Source organism: Crinia signifera, chromosome 2 (assembly GCF_055691185.1).
Source record: "Crinia signifera chromosome 2, ASM5569118v1, whole genome shotgun sequence".
Lineage (NCBI taxonomy): Eukaryota > Metazoa > Chordata > Amphibia > Anura > Myobatrachidae > Crinia > Crinia signifera.
In genome coordinates this window covers 396,453,870-396,469,183 of record NC_139218.1, presented here as the reverse complement: position 1 = coordinate 396,469,183, position 15,314 = coordinate 396,453,870, and the positions used below count along the sequence as shown (strand labels likewise).

The 15,314-nt window shown below is 46.6% G+C and overlaps 1 protein-coding gene and 1 pseudogene across 1 annotated transcript in view; one reads left to right on the top strand and one right to left on the bottom strand.

Annotated features, from left to right (window-relative positions):
- Positions 1 to 1,291: 1,291 nt before the first annotated feature.
- Positions 1,292 to 2,223, top strand: LOC146058594 (olfactory receptor 5P60-like; annotated as a pseudogene).
- A 1,144-nt stretch (positions 2,224 to 3,367) lies between these two features.
- The window catches only part of PGM2L1 (phosphoglucomutase 2 like 1), a 37,344-nt gene continuing 25,397 nt past the window's right edge, over positions 3,368 to 15,314 (bottom strand). Inside the window, exons 10-14 of the mRNA XM_083170512.1 lie at positions 11,453 to 11,546; positions 10,074 to 10,203; positions 9,341 to 9,530; positions 8,511 to 8,644; positions 3,368 to 8,422 (exon numbers count right to left, since the gene is read on the bottom strand). Of these exons, the coding sequence (XP_083026638.1) occupies positions 8,320 to 8,422; positions 8,511 to 8,644; positions 9,341 to 9,530; positions 10,074 to 10,203; positions 11,453 to 11,546 (651 nt within the window). The 3' untranslated portion in view covers positions 3,368 to 8,319. The remainder of the gene's footprint in view (positions 8,423 to 8,510; positions 8,645 to 9,340; positions 9,531 to 10,073; positions 10,204 to 11,452; positions 11,547 to 15,314) is intronic.

Genomic DNA, 15,314 nt, shown 5'->3' with positions numbered 1-15,314 from the left:
ACTTTGGTGGTGACAGGCAGGAGCAGGAGTCAGTCTCCTGCGGAGGGGCATCTAGGGGCAGCACAGCGGGCGTGTGGCTGGGCGTCCGGGTTCGGGACAGTGATCTGTGCTGACAGGCATACGGCAGCCGGGATGCGCAGTGTAGGGATGGCCATCGACCTTCGAAAAATCATCGATGGTTTGTGGCCGATGTCAAATAATTTTGCCATCGATGTGGGAGAACCAGATAGTTTCCCTACATCGATGGCAAAGGAGAAACGATGTTTCCTTTTTTCTTTTTCTCAAGGTGCCGGGATCACGGAGCATAGCTCCGCCCCAGACACCAGGAAGTCCCGCCACCGAGTTCTGATTGGCCCACTGGCCATTCAGTCAAATATAATGGATGACCATCCACAGCTAAAACAATCGATGGTTATCCATCAAATATTTTGCCACGATCAATGGCTGGGTGCAGAATCGACATCGATGGCAATCATCAATGGCGTCTGCACTGATGGCGATCCCTAGCGCAGTGTGACATGTCAGGGGTCACGCTGCACAGCCTGGGTGCCGCCATGCCTGTCAGCACAGATCACTGTCCCGAACAGCGGCACCGCCGGGGGTGAGAAGACTCAGCCGGGCAGCATCTGAGCCATATACTAAAGTGCCCGGCTTTGAGAAAAAAAAAAAACAAGTTAATTTTACACGGGGTACTAATCCCGGAATCCCAGGATTGGAAGCTTCTGGACCACAAATGTAGAGAATGTAAGGGACAATTCTCGGGGTATGAGGTGGTAGGAGCAGGTTGGGGAAAGAACCACCCCAACACTACCATCAGGACAACCCCAGGAACTGGCGTGTATGTGAGAATGTTTAGCCCTGAGAAGAGAAGGCAGCAGGAGAAGAGGTGTCAGAGGGAGCAAGCCGGGTTTCAGTAATGGCTAGGAGATGGAGAGGAAAAGATCATAGATGGGGACCAGTTTATTGCCAACAGATCCGGCATCCCATAGGTCACATGATAGTAAGAGTTTGCAGAAGAAGATTATCAGGGTTGGCGTTGGATGGAGGTGAGAGTTATATGGAGGGCTGGGATACAGAGCGTAGGGTGAGCAATAGAGTTCCTAATTTCAGTAACAGAATTCACCCGTTCTTTGTATTGGTTTTCTGGTTAACCTCTATTGACGTTTCTATAACCTATTACAGATCACTGTGATTAGTCGTTAAATGGACGATTCTACACTAGGTTTGTATAAACCAGGAACCAAGTCTCTTTGCAAAGCAGATGTCCAACCTGAAGACCAACAAGTCCCGGATGGAAACTATGGCCAATATCAGCACCAGCTTTGTGCTCCTAGGACTCGTGGAGATGGAAACCCTAAAATACCTGTATTCTGCCCTCTCTATACTTCCCTATTTCTTTATTATACTTGAGAGTACAATTGCAGACGTGGTGATCACTGCTAAAAACCTCCACGAGCCTATGTACATCCTCATATGCAACCTACTCCTCAACGGTATATGTGGGAGCTCCTCATTCTTCCCGAAATTACTGATGGACTTACTGACCATCTCCCGGGCCGGCTGCCTTGTGCAGTTATCATGTCTGAACATTTTCACCTATTTGGAGATCGCCACCTACACGATCATGGTGTATGACCGGTATGTGGCCATTTGCCACTGTCTAAGATACCTCTACCTAATGACCAATGAGAAGGTGGTACAGCTCATAGCTGGGAGTTTGATCTTCTTGGTTACGGCAGTCGCCATCGGGACGCTACTGACAGCGGAGCTTAGTTTCTGTGGGACAGAAATCCAAGGTTTTTTCTGTGATAAAAATGTCCCTCTTAATCCTGTGGAGACTCCACCTTAAATAAAATACACGGAGCAGCAACGTGGGGAATTTATTTAATTTTGACCGTTTCGGGGATTACTTCTCCTACCTGAAGATAATTCTTATTATTCTTGCACTGTGAAAAGAGTCCGGGAATAGAGCACTGCGCACCGTGATAACACATTTACTCTGCTTCTCCGTCTTCATGACGGGTGTCCTGTTTGCTTTCATTCGGTATAGACCCGCTGCGCACAATCTCATCACTCTGGCGGCCCTGGTCACCCCTCCTCTCATCAATCCTCTTATATGGGTGGAGAACGAAAGCTCTGAAAATTAAAGTGATTCGCCACCTGCAGAAATTACATTTCCTGCGTTGTAATGTACAATACGTATTCCAAAACCGTGACCATTAATAAATGTCATTAATACTTTGTACAGTTTTACTTCCTACACAGGCGACAACCACCTGGACAAGTAACGTCCAGCATGCAATGTTCATTCTTGGACCCTGCATCTTTCAAAACCTGTGCAGTTTCCTCTTCACTGGCTGGGGTTTTTTGCTCTGCTGTGGTACTCTAGCACAGACCTGGTCTGTATATCGGTGCTGGAATACAGAACACACTGTGCTAGATGTGCCACAGCATGAACACTACAACACGTAAGCATTTTGGTAATGATGAGAAAACCTACAAAAAGAAGGTTGTGCTCCTAGTGTACGCTAAGTGTTATGGGTGTGGTATGCGGTTCTAACAGTCAGGATCCTGACTGGCCGGACTCAGACAGCGTGGCCATCGCAACAAAGCCTCTTGCAGGCTCGCTGCGTCACCCCCACGAGGTAGAATAGCCGACGGCCATCAGGAATCAGGCCATCGGTGTTTTAACAGTCGGGATCCCGACGTCGGGTTAATGACTGTCGGGATCCCGACTGTCAGGATCCCGTCCGGCACCCAAGTGTTATTACGCTGCAATGTACATCTATGTATGATACCAGGTATCCGAATGATAGGTCATCAATGTCTAGGTCCACACCAAAAGCTCGGCATTGACATAGACGACATAAGCAAATGGTCAACACAAAAACTCATACACTATTTTTTTTCACTCTGGACTTTTTCAGGCTTGACGATCCCTATGGACTCCAATTGTGAATGGTAAACTGTGGCCTGAAGCATTCAAAAAAGGTACACGCTACATTCATTTGGGGTCCGCATGTTCTGGTGTCGACACTGACACACAAAAAAAAGTGAAAAAAAAAAACTTATGTCGACCTTGCCCACGTTGAGGTTTTGCTTGTGTTGACCTATTGACTCTTGACCTAGACCCTGTTGAGCCTTTGAACCGCACCCGTATACTCTCGTATCTGCTTATGGCTGGTACATCCGTCATGGAGGACATTTAATACTGGCAAGTAAGACAAATAACGGACTTGGGGAGAGGCCAGAAAGAGGCGCGGACCCTAAAACATTAACACATTGAAAGCGAAAAATGATAACAATGCTAAAATAAACTATATCAAATAATTATAAAAATAACTTTCCGACACATAAAACACAAGGGTGAAATAACAAAGCCGGAGTTTATTTTAACACCAGTGTCACAATATCGCTGCAATAAAAAAAGCGAGAAAAAAAGTTTTTTTACGACGTAGAAAACAAACTGAATATTACCACAATGAGGTCATCATAATATAACAGAGGAATCACCTGACAAATAACCTTCTATAATCCATTAAACCACATGGATCACGTGTTACGTTAAGCTCAGGACCGGAGGGCAGGACACCGCTGTAGGCGTAAGATCTTCTCGGTCGCAGTTTGGAACACACGGATCTATATATTGTGATAAACTCAGGTACAGCTATCTCTGCCTGTAACGAGATGCAGTAACGCTATCAACCAATTAGATGCTGGGCTTTCAAAAAACCCAAGTGGGGAATTCAATTGCTGGGAAACTTCTCGGCCTGGCCAAATGTGCCGCACTTTATCGCAGTGGGATCTTGCACAAATATGTGCAAATCGGGCATTTAGCCGGCTGTGCGAGATGGGGCTCAGCTGCAACAGCAACCTGCATCATTCACCAGGAATTGAATATCCCCCCCCCCCAAAATCTTCATATCGGATACCATCCCTGGAAGCAGAGGAAGGCGGCTGGTAAAATCTGGATCACGTGGAACTACAAGTCCCAAGACCTGGCACTGTAGCTCCCCCATAACCAGAGGGTCCCAAGATAAAGGCAGAGAACATAAACGGTTACAAATTAAGTTTTAAAGACGAACCTGGAACATAAAGGAACCTTCCTGAAATGACAATTTGGGGAGCTTCCATCTAACCCCATGACCATTAACATTATACATAAACTCCCAGGACAGGGATCCTATTGTGCGTACAGTATATCCAGTTTCCCCCACTGCCAGCAGATGTCATATTGTGATGCAATAAATGACAAGGGTTTACACCTCTACCCTTCCCCCAAATTAGTGCATTGGAGGGATAGGTACAGCCCTGTGTTCTGCACCGATTACTATGGTGTATGGAGACCTCTGCTGGTCAGTGTTAGAAATGCACAAAGATCCACAGGTAGGGGCCACATTACGCAGGGCTGTAATGAGCCCCGCTCCTTCCCATCAGGGGTCATTTCTACTCACGTATTCTCACACGTATCCAGCCGCAATATAACCCAATCAGACTGACTGAATCACGCCTCACATGCCAGGTAGAGAGCATACCGAGGCAACTCCATATTCCTAGTGGTCATTCCTGCTTCTTTCAAAACCCATGCAGTTCCTTTTCCCTGCCTGGGGTGTCACTGCTGTGGTGCTACTAGCACAGTGTGGTCTGTATTTCAGCACAGATATGCAGACCAGACCTGTGCTGTAAGCAGCAGAGAGCGACACCCCTGGCAGGGCAGAGGAACTGCACAGGTTTTTAAAGATGCAGGTGCTAGAATGAGTCAGAGTCATCAGCGCCGTGTTCCGGAATACACGCACATAGTTGGATACGGGGATGCAGTCTTGAAAATGTAGTGGTATGAACCCGAAATTTCTAACACACACAAAAAGGGCAGCGACCGGGGCAGGGAACACGGAGCCATGTACACACGCCATGTACACACAGAGCTTAGTAACACCGTTCTATGTAACAGTGATCCAACATACAGAGAATACATCTTTCCCAACTCCATGGGACGCCATACGGCACAAAGTAACAGCCTCCGCCCCTCCTCCTCACAGCACCCAAAGTAGTATTCCTATATACAAACACAAAGAATAATCATTACAGCCCAAACGCAGGGCACAGACTTATACACAACAATGCAACAAATATACATAGTGCTCAGTCGCAGCACAGACCAGAAGCGGTGCATTGAGAAACGCATATAGTAGTGCAATACAGTAGCCCCCCCGGACTGATATCTGCAGACCAGGGGGTACCGGTTCCAATTACAGTGCAAAAAGGCGTTGGTCCGAACACAAGAAGCAGCAGTGCGGGGGTCTTGGTGTATGTATGGACAATGCAGCTCAGGGAGTACCAGCAATGGGTGACCAACGCCACGGTGCGTAGCCATGCAGAGCTCAGACACACCATGAATAAGGCCAATTATACCACTATGCGGCTGCTATACTAAAGCTGTAATTATGCAGAATGTTACTAATTAGGCTGCTGTGATATTTACTGACGTGCGGGAATAATAAAGTGGTATTTAATGCAAGAATGAGACGTCTATCTATATATAACATAACTAAAGTGCAGAGCGATCAGAACAGAGGTGATCTGGTCACAGTTATGGACATATCGAATCAAGGCATTTCATTGGTTAAATCCGGCACATTCTTCTCTGGGATTGGTCCCAGCCTTAAACTCTCAGAAACTGGGTTTAGCTCAGAAAGAACCTGGGGGCAAATATCAGCGTGGGCAACGTAAAATACGCCAAGCAATTCATGTGCCAGAGCAGAAGTCGGCTCTAGATATGTTCAGGATTAGGGTAGAGAGGGCAAGAGGGGGGGGGGGACAAGAATGGGGGAGAGGGCAAGAGGGGGGGACGGGCAAGAGGGGGGGGGGGAACAGGGGGTCAAGAGCAGGGGGAATGAGGGCGAGAGTGAAGGGTGAAGAGGACGAGAGTGAAGGGTGAAGAGGGCGAGAGTGAAGAGGGCAAGAGTAAGGGGGGTGAGAGGGCAAGAGAGGGGGATGGGGTAAGCGGGCCAGAGCCTTTCAGTGGGGGTAGGAACAAGACATGAGCAGGAAAGGGAAAAAATTTGGGGGAGTGGGGAGAATGAGGGAAAGGCACCAGGTGGTGCGTTATCACCTCCCACTATATACTCCCCATTATATACCCTGGGGAGGGATAACCACTTCAGCAACGCAAGGTTTCAGGGATCAAGTTCCGAAAGAAAAATTCTTTCGGAACTTGATACATTTCAAAAGACAGCAGTTCCCATTATAAAGAGGGGAACTGCGAAAACTGGAAAAACGTGACAGCTGTGCCCTCCATCTTCCGAAAAACCGTTCAATAGCATCTTGTTACATTTGTGTGATACTCATATTTTCTGTTAATGGCTGGTTTTCGCATACATTTTCTCACTATCCCCTTGATAAATGCGTCCCTAAGTGAGAGCAGAGGCACGCAGGGAGAGTGACACCACTATCCCTTATCTCACCACACAAATACCCAACATTACCCTACATGTCTCAGACACAACTAGAATACGATGTATGCCTTACTAATGATCCGGATACATGCTGCAATCCCCTCGGCTGGAGTGAGACATGGGGCGCACTGTCCCCCACATGCCGCAGCAACGGATAAGAAAATGGAAGAAATTCTTTAATTTTTAATCAAACAAAAAACTCAACTCCTAAAACAAAGTCTGCGCAGCTCTGACCGAATGCATCGGTTTCTTAAAAGGCTAATTTCCCCACCAACAAGAAAAGCCACATTCATTGGGTCACCATTAGCTGCTGCACCGGGTAAGTGCTGGATTACTGCACATTTGGGCCACAGGTAAGTACCAGTCTAAGCCAAAGATATATAAAAAAAAAAAAAAAACATTTCCAGTATCTACACAGTGAGTAGACACTGAGCAAACAGGAAAGTAAAAAAACAATCTAGCTGTACGAGGAACATTTATATCACCCCCCTCCCCAAGAACAACCACAACACTCTCAAATATCTAGCGTAGTGTCGCTACAATCTATAGGATAAAAACAAAAGGTGAATCGTATATATAGCATGTAGGTCAGAAGCTGTATTTACAGCATTTGTACATGGAATTGCAAGAATAGAAGGTGGGTTTTAGCTTGTGAAGCCATTTACAGGGCTGACCGTTAGAGTACGTATGGAGGCACTATTCATTTGCCAGTAAATTAAGGTCTAAAATGGAAGAAAGAGCCAGCAAAGAAAAAAAAACACTGCTGCAATACTCATTCTTGGCCACAAGATGGCGCACCTGACACATCATGTGTACAACAGCATCAGACAGCTTTCTACGCTGATTTTACGATAGTCACACGCCTTTGCCCAATAACATATTGTAAGGGCTGTCAATACACTTTTTTTAAATGAATGCTAACAGCAAAGTATCATTTATTTTTACTATCATAAATGTAATAAATTGGCGTAGATATCTACTAAAGAATATATCTGCCTTCGGGCATTCCTTCTTGTCCTGGGAAAAAGCCTCTACAATAAACGTGGGAGCCTCGTAACGATTACGATGTGGATGTGTGACGGCTTCTACACAACCGAACAACCACCAACATGAATCAGAATGTGTAGTGTGCCACAATCTCAGAGCGATGTCGCCATCGCAACAAACAAGAACATGCTCCAACTGAATCCAGACACCCAAATCTAGATCAGTACCGGAGTTAGAACGAAACTCAGAGAGGACAAGCCAAAGCTCACGGCATTTGCTTCAAAAACGAATACATAAATAGTAAACGCAATAATAAATTAACACAAAAGGCATATTAACACAAAACTGCAAAGACAAAACACAAAGCATCTTAGGCAAAAAAAAATTGTAACCCAAGTTCTCAACCAAGGCCAGTGACAAGAGCAATGCCGCAGGTTTAACCGCCGTTTCATTTCCGTAGGGACTAGAGGGACCGACTTCACCTCACTAGCTTCTACAGGATAGATTGTCATGTATATGGTTTCAGCACTTAAACAAGGCCACCAAAGGTGACCGGTCCACTTTAGGTGGAGTATACAAGAAAGAGCAGCCGGTGGCAGGCCCCAATCACCCGTACATAGACACAATAAAGTATTTGGTCAAAAGCGGACAAACAGAATACAATCACAATGCAGAAATACATCAATCGGAGGGAAAAAGATGAAAGATTAAGGATATCCCTTTAAGAAGTCGCCGTAGGGTGATAACTCGCATCCCGTCCTCCCTGCTGCAATCGAACGCTGCGTTTGCTGATTCAATGTCCACTTATTGCGGATATCACCCCGGTAAGTGCAGGTGAGAGCGAGGTGTAATCTGCCCACAAGCTGGAGATAACCCCTCACAGCGCTCTCCAGACCAACCCGTTCTTGCTGGGTTCCAGGAACTCCTCCACCAGCACCTGGATGACCTTCTTCAGCTCTTCCTCTAGGAAGCTCCGGTCACTGGAGAGAGATACAGACACATTGGGTAACATGCAGAATGAACGCTCGCCCAGCGGGTCACTGCGCTGCTACTGGGCTCAGCACTCACCTCTGTCCGGGTCTGCCGCACATTTCGGCATAGTACTTAATCTTTGGTTCGGTTCCGCTTGCTCTCAAGGTGGCCATGCAGCCATTCTGAAGCGTAAACGTGATCATCTGGCTGTTCCTGCTCACGGGAAGTAACTGAAAGACACGGGTGAGCTGGTGAGGGCAAAGTGCTGGCCTCCAGGGGCCACGGAGATCACACTAAAGGTGCCCCATACACTGCTGGGACGCAGGAAATCTCTCCTGTCGGGCAGCTTACAAAATACTGTATGAGGTCTTTTTGGATACAAAGTATAATATGCAACCACAGCAAGGGCTGTGGGATCAATCATATCTTTACTGCAGTCCCCGTGATCTCTGACTTCAATCTGCGCAGAACCGCATATCGGAGTGGGATTGGCGATAACACACGTATGATTAGAATCTTTTCAACACACTTCTCAAGCGATTGATCAAACTTGTGTGAAAAAGAGCCCAAATCATGTAAGTATATGGGGGCTCCAACATCATCAGACCCTTAAACACTATAAACACAGTAGCTCAGGACTAGAGATGCAGATGGCGGTTATAGTATGTATATAGTTCACTGGGTATATCAGTCCGGCCACACTGGTGCTCACAATCTACCAACAGTCCATGTTTATAGAATGGGTCAGATTGGAATGCAGCAGGTTTAAAAACATGAGAGTTAGTAATGACTGCACCTGTGCACCAGGCGGTCTGGAAAACATGACCCGTTAGTAGATCTCGAGGACCGGTTTGGCCACCCCAGCCCTAGAGTCCATCGCGGCATGTGCTATGTAGAGCACCACAGTATTGTGTTACAGTTCTTACACAATGCTTGTCCGGCTGGCTGCTGTCGTAGCCCATGGTAACGTCTCGCACATACAGGACCCCATAGGTGCCACACGACTGCGGGTACTGCTTGGGGGCGTTATAATTGCGCAGCCGTTCGAATATCCTCAGGATGGTTGCTGGGTCGTAGCACAGGAAATAGGAGGTTTTCGATATGTGGTAACCGTATCTGGAAATGGTGACAACAAAACGTGCTCAGAGGACGCAGACGGTGCAGAACATCCAGAACCTGCATTAGCTAGGCAATGGGACAAGCTAATGAAACGAAAGAATATAAAAGCAAAACTCTGTGCCTCAAGCCTCGTGCCTCCAGAGCTACTGGAGATGTTCATTACCTTCAAGTCCCCAGCAGTTATAATTACATAGCAGTGAAACAGAGTCAGCATATGCAGGGGTCACTACAGCCGCCACTGCTCCACCCATCCTGTACCAGCCCCGCCCCCTCAGCTCCGCCCATACTGTTCCCGCTCCGACCATCCTGTATCTGATCCACCCCCTCAGCTTGCAGCTTTTATCCATACTAATATATAGAACACAGTCCCCCCATCACTGATTTCCAGCAGCCCGGACGGGGTGCACCCTGCCACAGGCATAATGCCAGTTATACAGAGATCATACATGTGGCACTTCGTGACCCCCTGGGGTGGGCAGGAGTAAGGAACAGGATGTGTTACAATGACCGCTGTCTGCCACAGGCCGCCCCACAACTCACGTCTCATAGATGTGGATGAGCTGACGCTCCATGTTCATATTGAGGCTGTCCAGGTAAGTCGCCATCTCTGCAACAACCACAGCGGCGCTCACGCCATCTTTGTCCAATACGGTTGTGCCGCACATGAAGCCTGAAGGTAGAATGAGATCGCAGAGAACAAGATTTTATTTATATTTATTGTCTGTTTGTAGAACCTAAACTACAGCACTGGCGGCGTTATATACAGGAGAATGATATAAGGCAGAACCAATACACCCGGATGACTGGCGGCGTTATACAGGAGAATGATATAAGGCAGAACCAATACATACGGATGACTGGCGGCGTTATACAGGAGAATGATATAAGGCAGAACCAATACATCCGGATGACTGGTGGCGTTATACAGGAGAATGATATAAGGCAGAACCAATACATACGGATGACTGGCGGCGTTATACAGGAGAATGATATAAGGCAGAACCAATACATCAGGATGACTGGCGGTGTTATAACGGAGAATGGTATAAGGCAGAACTAATACATCAGGATGACTGACTTTGTTATAAGGCTAAACCAATGACTGGCAGTGTTATGAAGGAGGCCAATATAAGGCTGAACCAATACACCTGGATAGCTGGCAGTGTTATATGGCTGAACCAATCCATACAGATGACTGGCGGTGTTATAAAGGAAAATGATATGATATAAGGCTGAACCAATACATCCGGATAACTGGCGGTGTTATGAAGGAGGGTGATATAGGTCAGAACCAATACACCCGGATGACTGGCGGTGTTATAAGGCTGAACGAATACACCCGGATAACTGGCGGTGTTATGAGGAGGGCGATATAGGTCAGAACCAATACATCCGGATAACTGGCGGTGTTATGAGGAGGGCAATATAGGTCAGAACCAATACACCCGGATGACTGGCGGTGTTATAAGGCTGAACGAATACATCCGGATAACTGGCAGTGTTATGAGGAGGGCGATATAGGTCAGAACCAATACACCCGGATAACTGGCGGTGTTATGAGGAGGGCGATATAGGTCAGAACCAATACACCCGGATAACTGGCAGTGTTATGAGGAGGGCAATATAGGTCAGAACCAATACACCCGGATAACTGGCGGTGTTATGAGGAGGGCGATATAGGTCAGAACCAATACACCCGGATAACTGGCAGTGTTATGAGGAGGGCAATATAGGTCAGAACCAATACACCCGGATGACTGGCGGTGTTATAAGGCTGAACCAATACATCAGGATGGGCTATGATGCAGAGTAAATGCTACAGGGAGGGGGGATAACACAGCACTGTGAATGCAGAAGCGTTATGTACGACCCCTCTATGTAACCCTTCTAGAATAAGTATTATTGCAATGATTATGCACCTATAGATTCCTCAAACGCAAACAGGACCGTCTTCCCTTCATCCAGGAGAATTTTCACTCTGTTGCCAATCCACTTGAATCCTGGCAGAGTCTCCTGTAAGAGAAGGGCGCAGGGTCTAAACACAGAGACCGTCTCTGCAGACATTACTAGTGGAGCCCTGAGAGGCCATCCGCTTACTCACTCCCCCTCCATCATTATGTACTGGGGTCACTCCAAGTCACATCAACACACTGATTTTATCTCACCAGCTGAGATCTTGGGGTGCATAAGTCTCAGACTCCTTATTCCAACTTGGAGGGAGCCATATATAGTTCTTACAGTAAGAGAGCGCTCGCCAGGCTTTTTTTGTAGAAGGTAAAATATAATCTTTAATCCAACATTAGTCCCGGAGAACAGGTCGACATTGCGGGCATTGCCGTGCCCTTTGTCAAGACATACAACAGGACGTATGAGAGCAGCAGACCTACTCTCCCATGTCTGAACAGCCATTATATACCAATACCCAAGTATCAGGTGCAATCACTTTGCTCATTACTGCGGACCGGAAGTAGCACAGAGTAATCACAGATACTAACAGCTCTATAACTTAATGTGCAGCCGCAGACCACGTATACAAACACACAGCTGATACATTCAATCTAAATGCCCACCTTAGACATTCAATCTGGGGTCACAGGGGCCAGGTGCCCGCTGTATACAGCGATCCACGCTGTTCATGGAGCGCAGAAGCCGGCAGTTGCCGCACTTCCGCGTTGCACCCCTCAGTCTGGTTTGAGCTGGACATCCGGCATACACGCTCCTGCTGGAGCACATCCGGAGGCTAGTGCCGCACTTCTGCGTTCCACCTCGTATAACAGATAGAAATATGGTGTGGAACGCAACCCCTTTACTTCCGCGCACCACTATATTTATCAACTATACCATTATGCTTTCATGTGCCAAACAGAGGGGAGATTGTATAACTCAACTTTAAGGGCCCCTTACACTTATGAGATTTTGTCAGATTTGACCCAATTCAGGTGGACTGAAGGTGCCCATACACGTTACAATTATTGTATACAATATCGCATCTCATCCGATCTCGGTTTTGCGATGACATCAGATGAGATGAGATCTAGTACAAAAAGTATGTGCAGCACGTACTTTTTGTACTAGATCTCATCTCATTTGAGGTCATCGCAAAACCCAGATCGGATGAGATGCGATATTGTATACAATATTGTATACAATAATTGTAACGTGTATGGGCACCTTGAGTCAATTTATCTGACAAAATCTGATGTGCCAGATGTGTAGGACACAATGCACAATCCTGTGCTATTGGGTATAACCAAGAGATTGCAAGAGATTGATCCTCATGCACATAGGATAAATCTCGAGTCAATCAGGTCTAACTTGTTGGACAATAAGTTGAACAAGTGTAAAGGGGGCCTATACTCTTGTGTGTGTACAAGTGTATATTAAGCAATTATCTTATTCCCTAGTTTGATTGTGTTAGCAACCCGGTGCTTGGCATTGGTATAAGGCATCTCAACATAGAATACAAAACATATATATACAGAAACAGAAAAACATATCATTTAAAAATCATATCTAACTAGGGATATCAGTGCTATTTACAGGCTGTGGAACATCAGTGTGTGGATATTATAAACTACCGGATCCTTCCATTTGGACCAATTATAAGAAAACACTTAGACTATTTTTCTCGCTCAGCTCCTAAGGGGCAACAGTGTACAAATGGTGCATCCAGTAGGCTTTACTAAGCCCTCGACCACCACCTCTAGGCATACTGTACGTGGAAACCAGTCAATTGCCATATAACGCAATGTTGATATCTGATGTTTAGCCCCAACAAAATGGGCTGCTACTGGCTTGTTGGTTTTCCCTGTGGAATAGGCAAGTATGATTGAGGATTTAGGTGGGCATATCTGTTCCCTCAGAGTTCTTATGGTTTTGTTAACATGCATTAGTCCGCAGAGACAAACCAAAAAAATAAAAGGATGTAGTGGAGTTGGCAGTAAAGTCTGTGTCTCGGGGGATCTTCTTCACTGTGCGGATGTCAGAAAGACGATCCAGTAGTTAGGGATCTGCACGTCGCGCATCCCAGGCACGTAAATCACCCTGTATCTTTAGTGTAAGCCATCTCTCGGAAGCATCACTTGTAGGACCCATATTGGGACGTAATAAATAGTCCTTTAAATTCCACCCCTAGACACAATCAACATTGGTGGTCCGTGGGCCCAGTTGCTTGAAAGCCACATCTTCTTGTATCAAGGGCCAATGTTTTTTGATGGCCCTCTGAGTATTTTTTAAATTTCACCTTCTTCTACAAAAAAACCTGGTGAGTGCTCTTACTTTAAGAAATTTAAATATATATATATATATATTGCATTGCATCGCATGTGGCTATATGGCATGCGATGCGATACAATGCATAAGATGCCATACGATTGAAAATCGTGGGCACCGTTCTAGGAAACAAGTACCTAATAATAAAATGAACATTAAGAACTAAACTCTGTTAATTGGAACAATTATAATAATCCCTGCCATTTGCCATAATGTGACGCGCTTATCATAATTTTACCTACTGCGACCTCATCAGGTGGGTCTAACATTCCCAAGGTTATATTCCAGGCCATTAAAGTGATTCTTTAATAAACAATTCAATGGGGGGGAGGGGGGGGAGAGGGTGTAGCCAGGGATGGACGCACATCAGGAGAGGTATAAAAAAAAATTCTCCCATTTGGTTTCAAGCAGTAGGAGACTGGTGTGCATAGGATCAATCATGGTTCCCATGGAACAACGTTGGGACACATTACAAGCATCCCTTATATTAATAGTCTGTACTCTAGCTTTGTTTTGCAGGGCGCCGCCCAATTTATTTACTTGTAACTGTGCGCTCCCTCGGCCGCGATGTTGAAGTCCAGTCCAGTCCAGCAAAGGAGTTGAATGTCCTGTCAGCGCTGCGGGGGAGGGGATGCGGCTGGAAGAGCTGACAAGCTGCTCAACTCAGAGCAGAGTGTCAGCTTTCCCAGCCGCATCCCCTCCCCCGCAGCGCTGACAGGACGCTCACCTCCTCTGATGAGAGCAGCATGTCAACTTTTCCAGCTCCCTGGGCAACAAGCATGCAATACTCTCAATGGCAACCAGCTTGAAACACCCCCCCCCCCCCCCCCCGGGCAACAAGCATGTAGGCAAGCAGCACTTATGTTGCATAATATGTGATAGGCATAATGGTGTGTGGCATAATGTGTAATAGGTATTATGATGTGAAGACATAACGGCAGATTCTGCCCCGATGGTCAGGGTAAACGCATTTGTGTACACGTGCAAACCACGAACGCAAACAGCCTTGGCGATTTACACTGTCGCCGGGCCATGTACAGCGAAGAGGGAGGTGGCGGACGGGGGCGGTGGCAGTGCTGGACATGGGAACGCCCAGCGTGTCATGGGTGTCCCTACGAAAACGCTAGGCATTCCCATGCGTATGCAAACGGAACAAAGTGTCCAGGTGGTGGGCGGCTGAGGTCACATGACAACAGCCTCCCGGCCTGTCATCGGCCCAGCGCCACAGTCTCCACTGACTTACATTTGTGAACACTGGAGTAATCATTCGATGACACAGACCTTCTAATGATTTCTTCTGCTGCGGGCACATGCGAGGGGATACGGTGCGGGGGTGGGGTGTCCTTTTTTTGTGTGGGTGGGCACTCTGGGACTCAGTAGGTAGGCATTACGATGTGTGGTATATGTAATGGGCAAACTGGTGTGTGACCATGTGTACTAGGCGTAATCCTTTCAAAAAAACGTATACATGATTTTTTTAGTTTCTAATGTAAAATGTTCCCTGCTCGT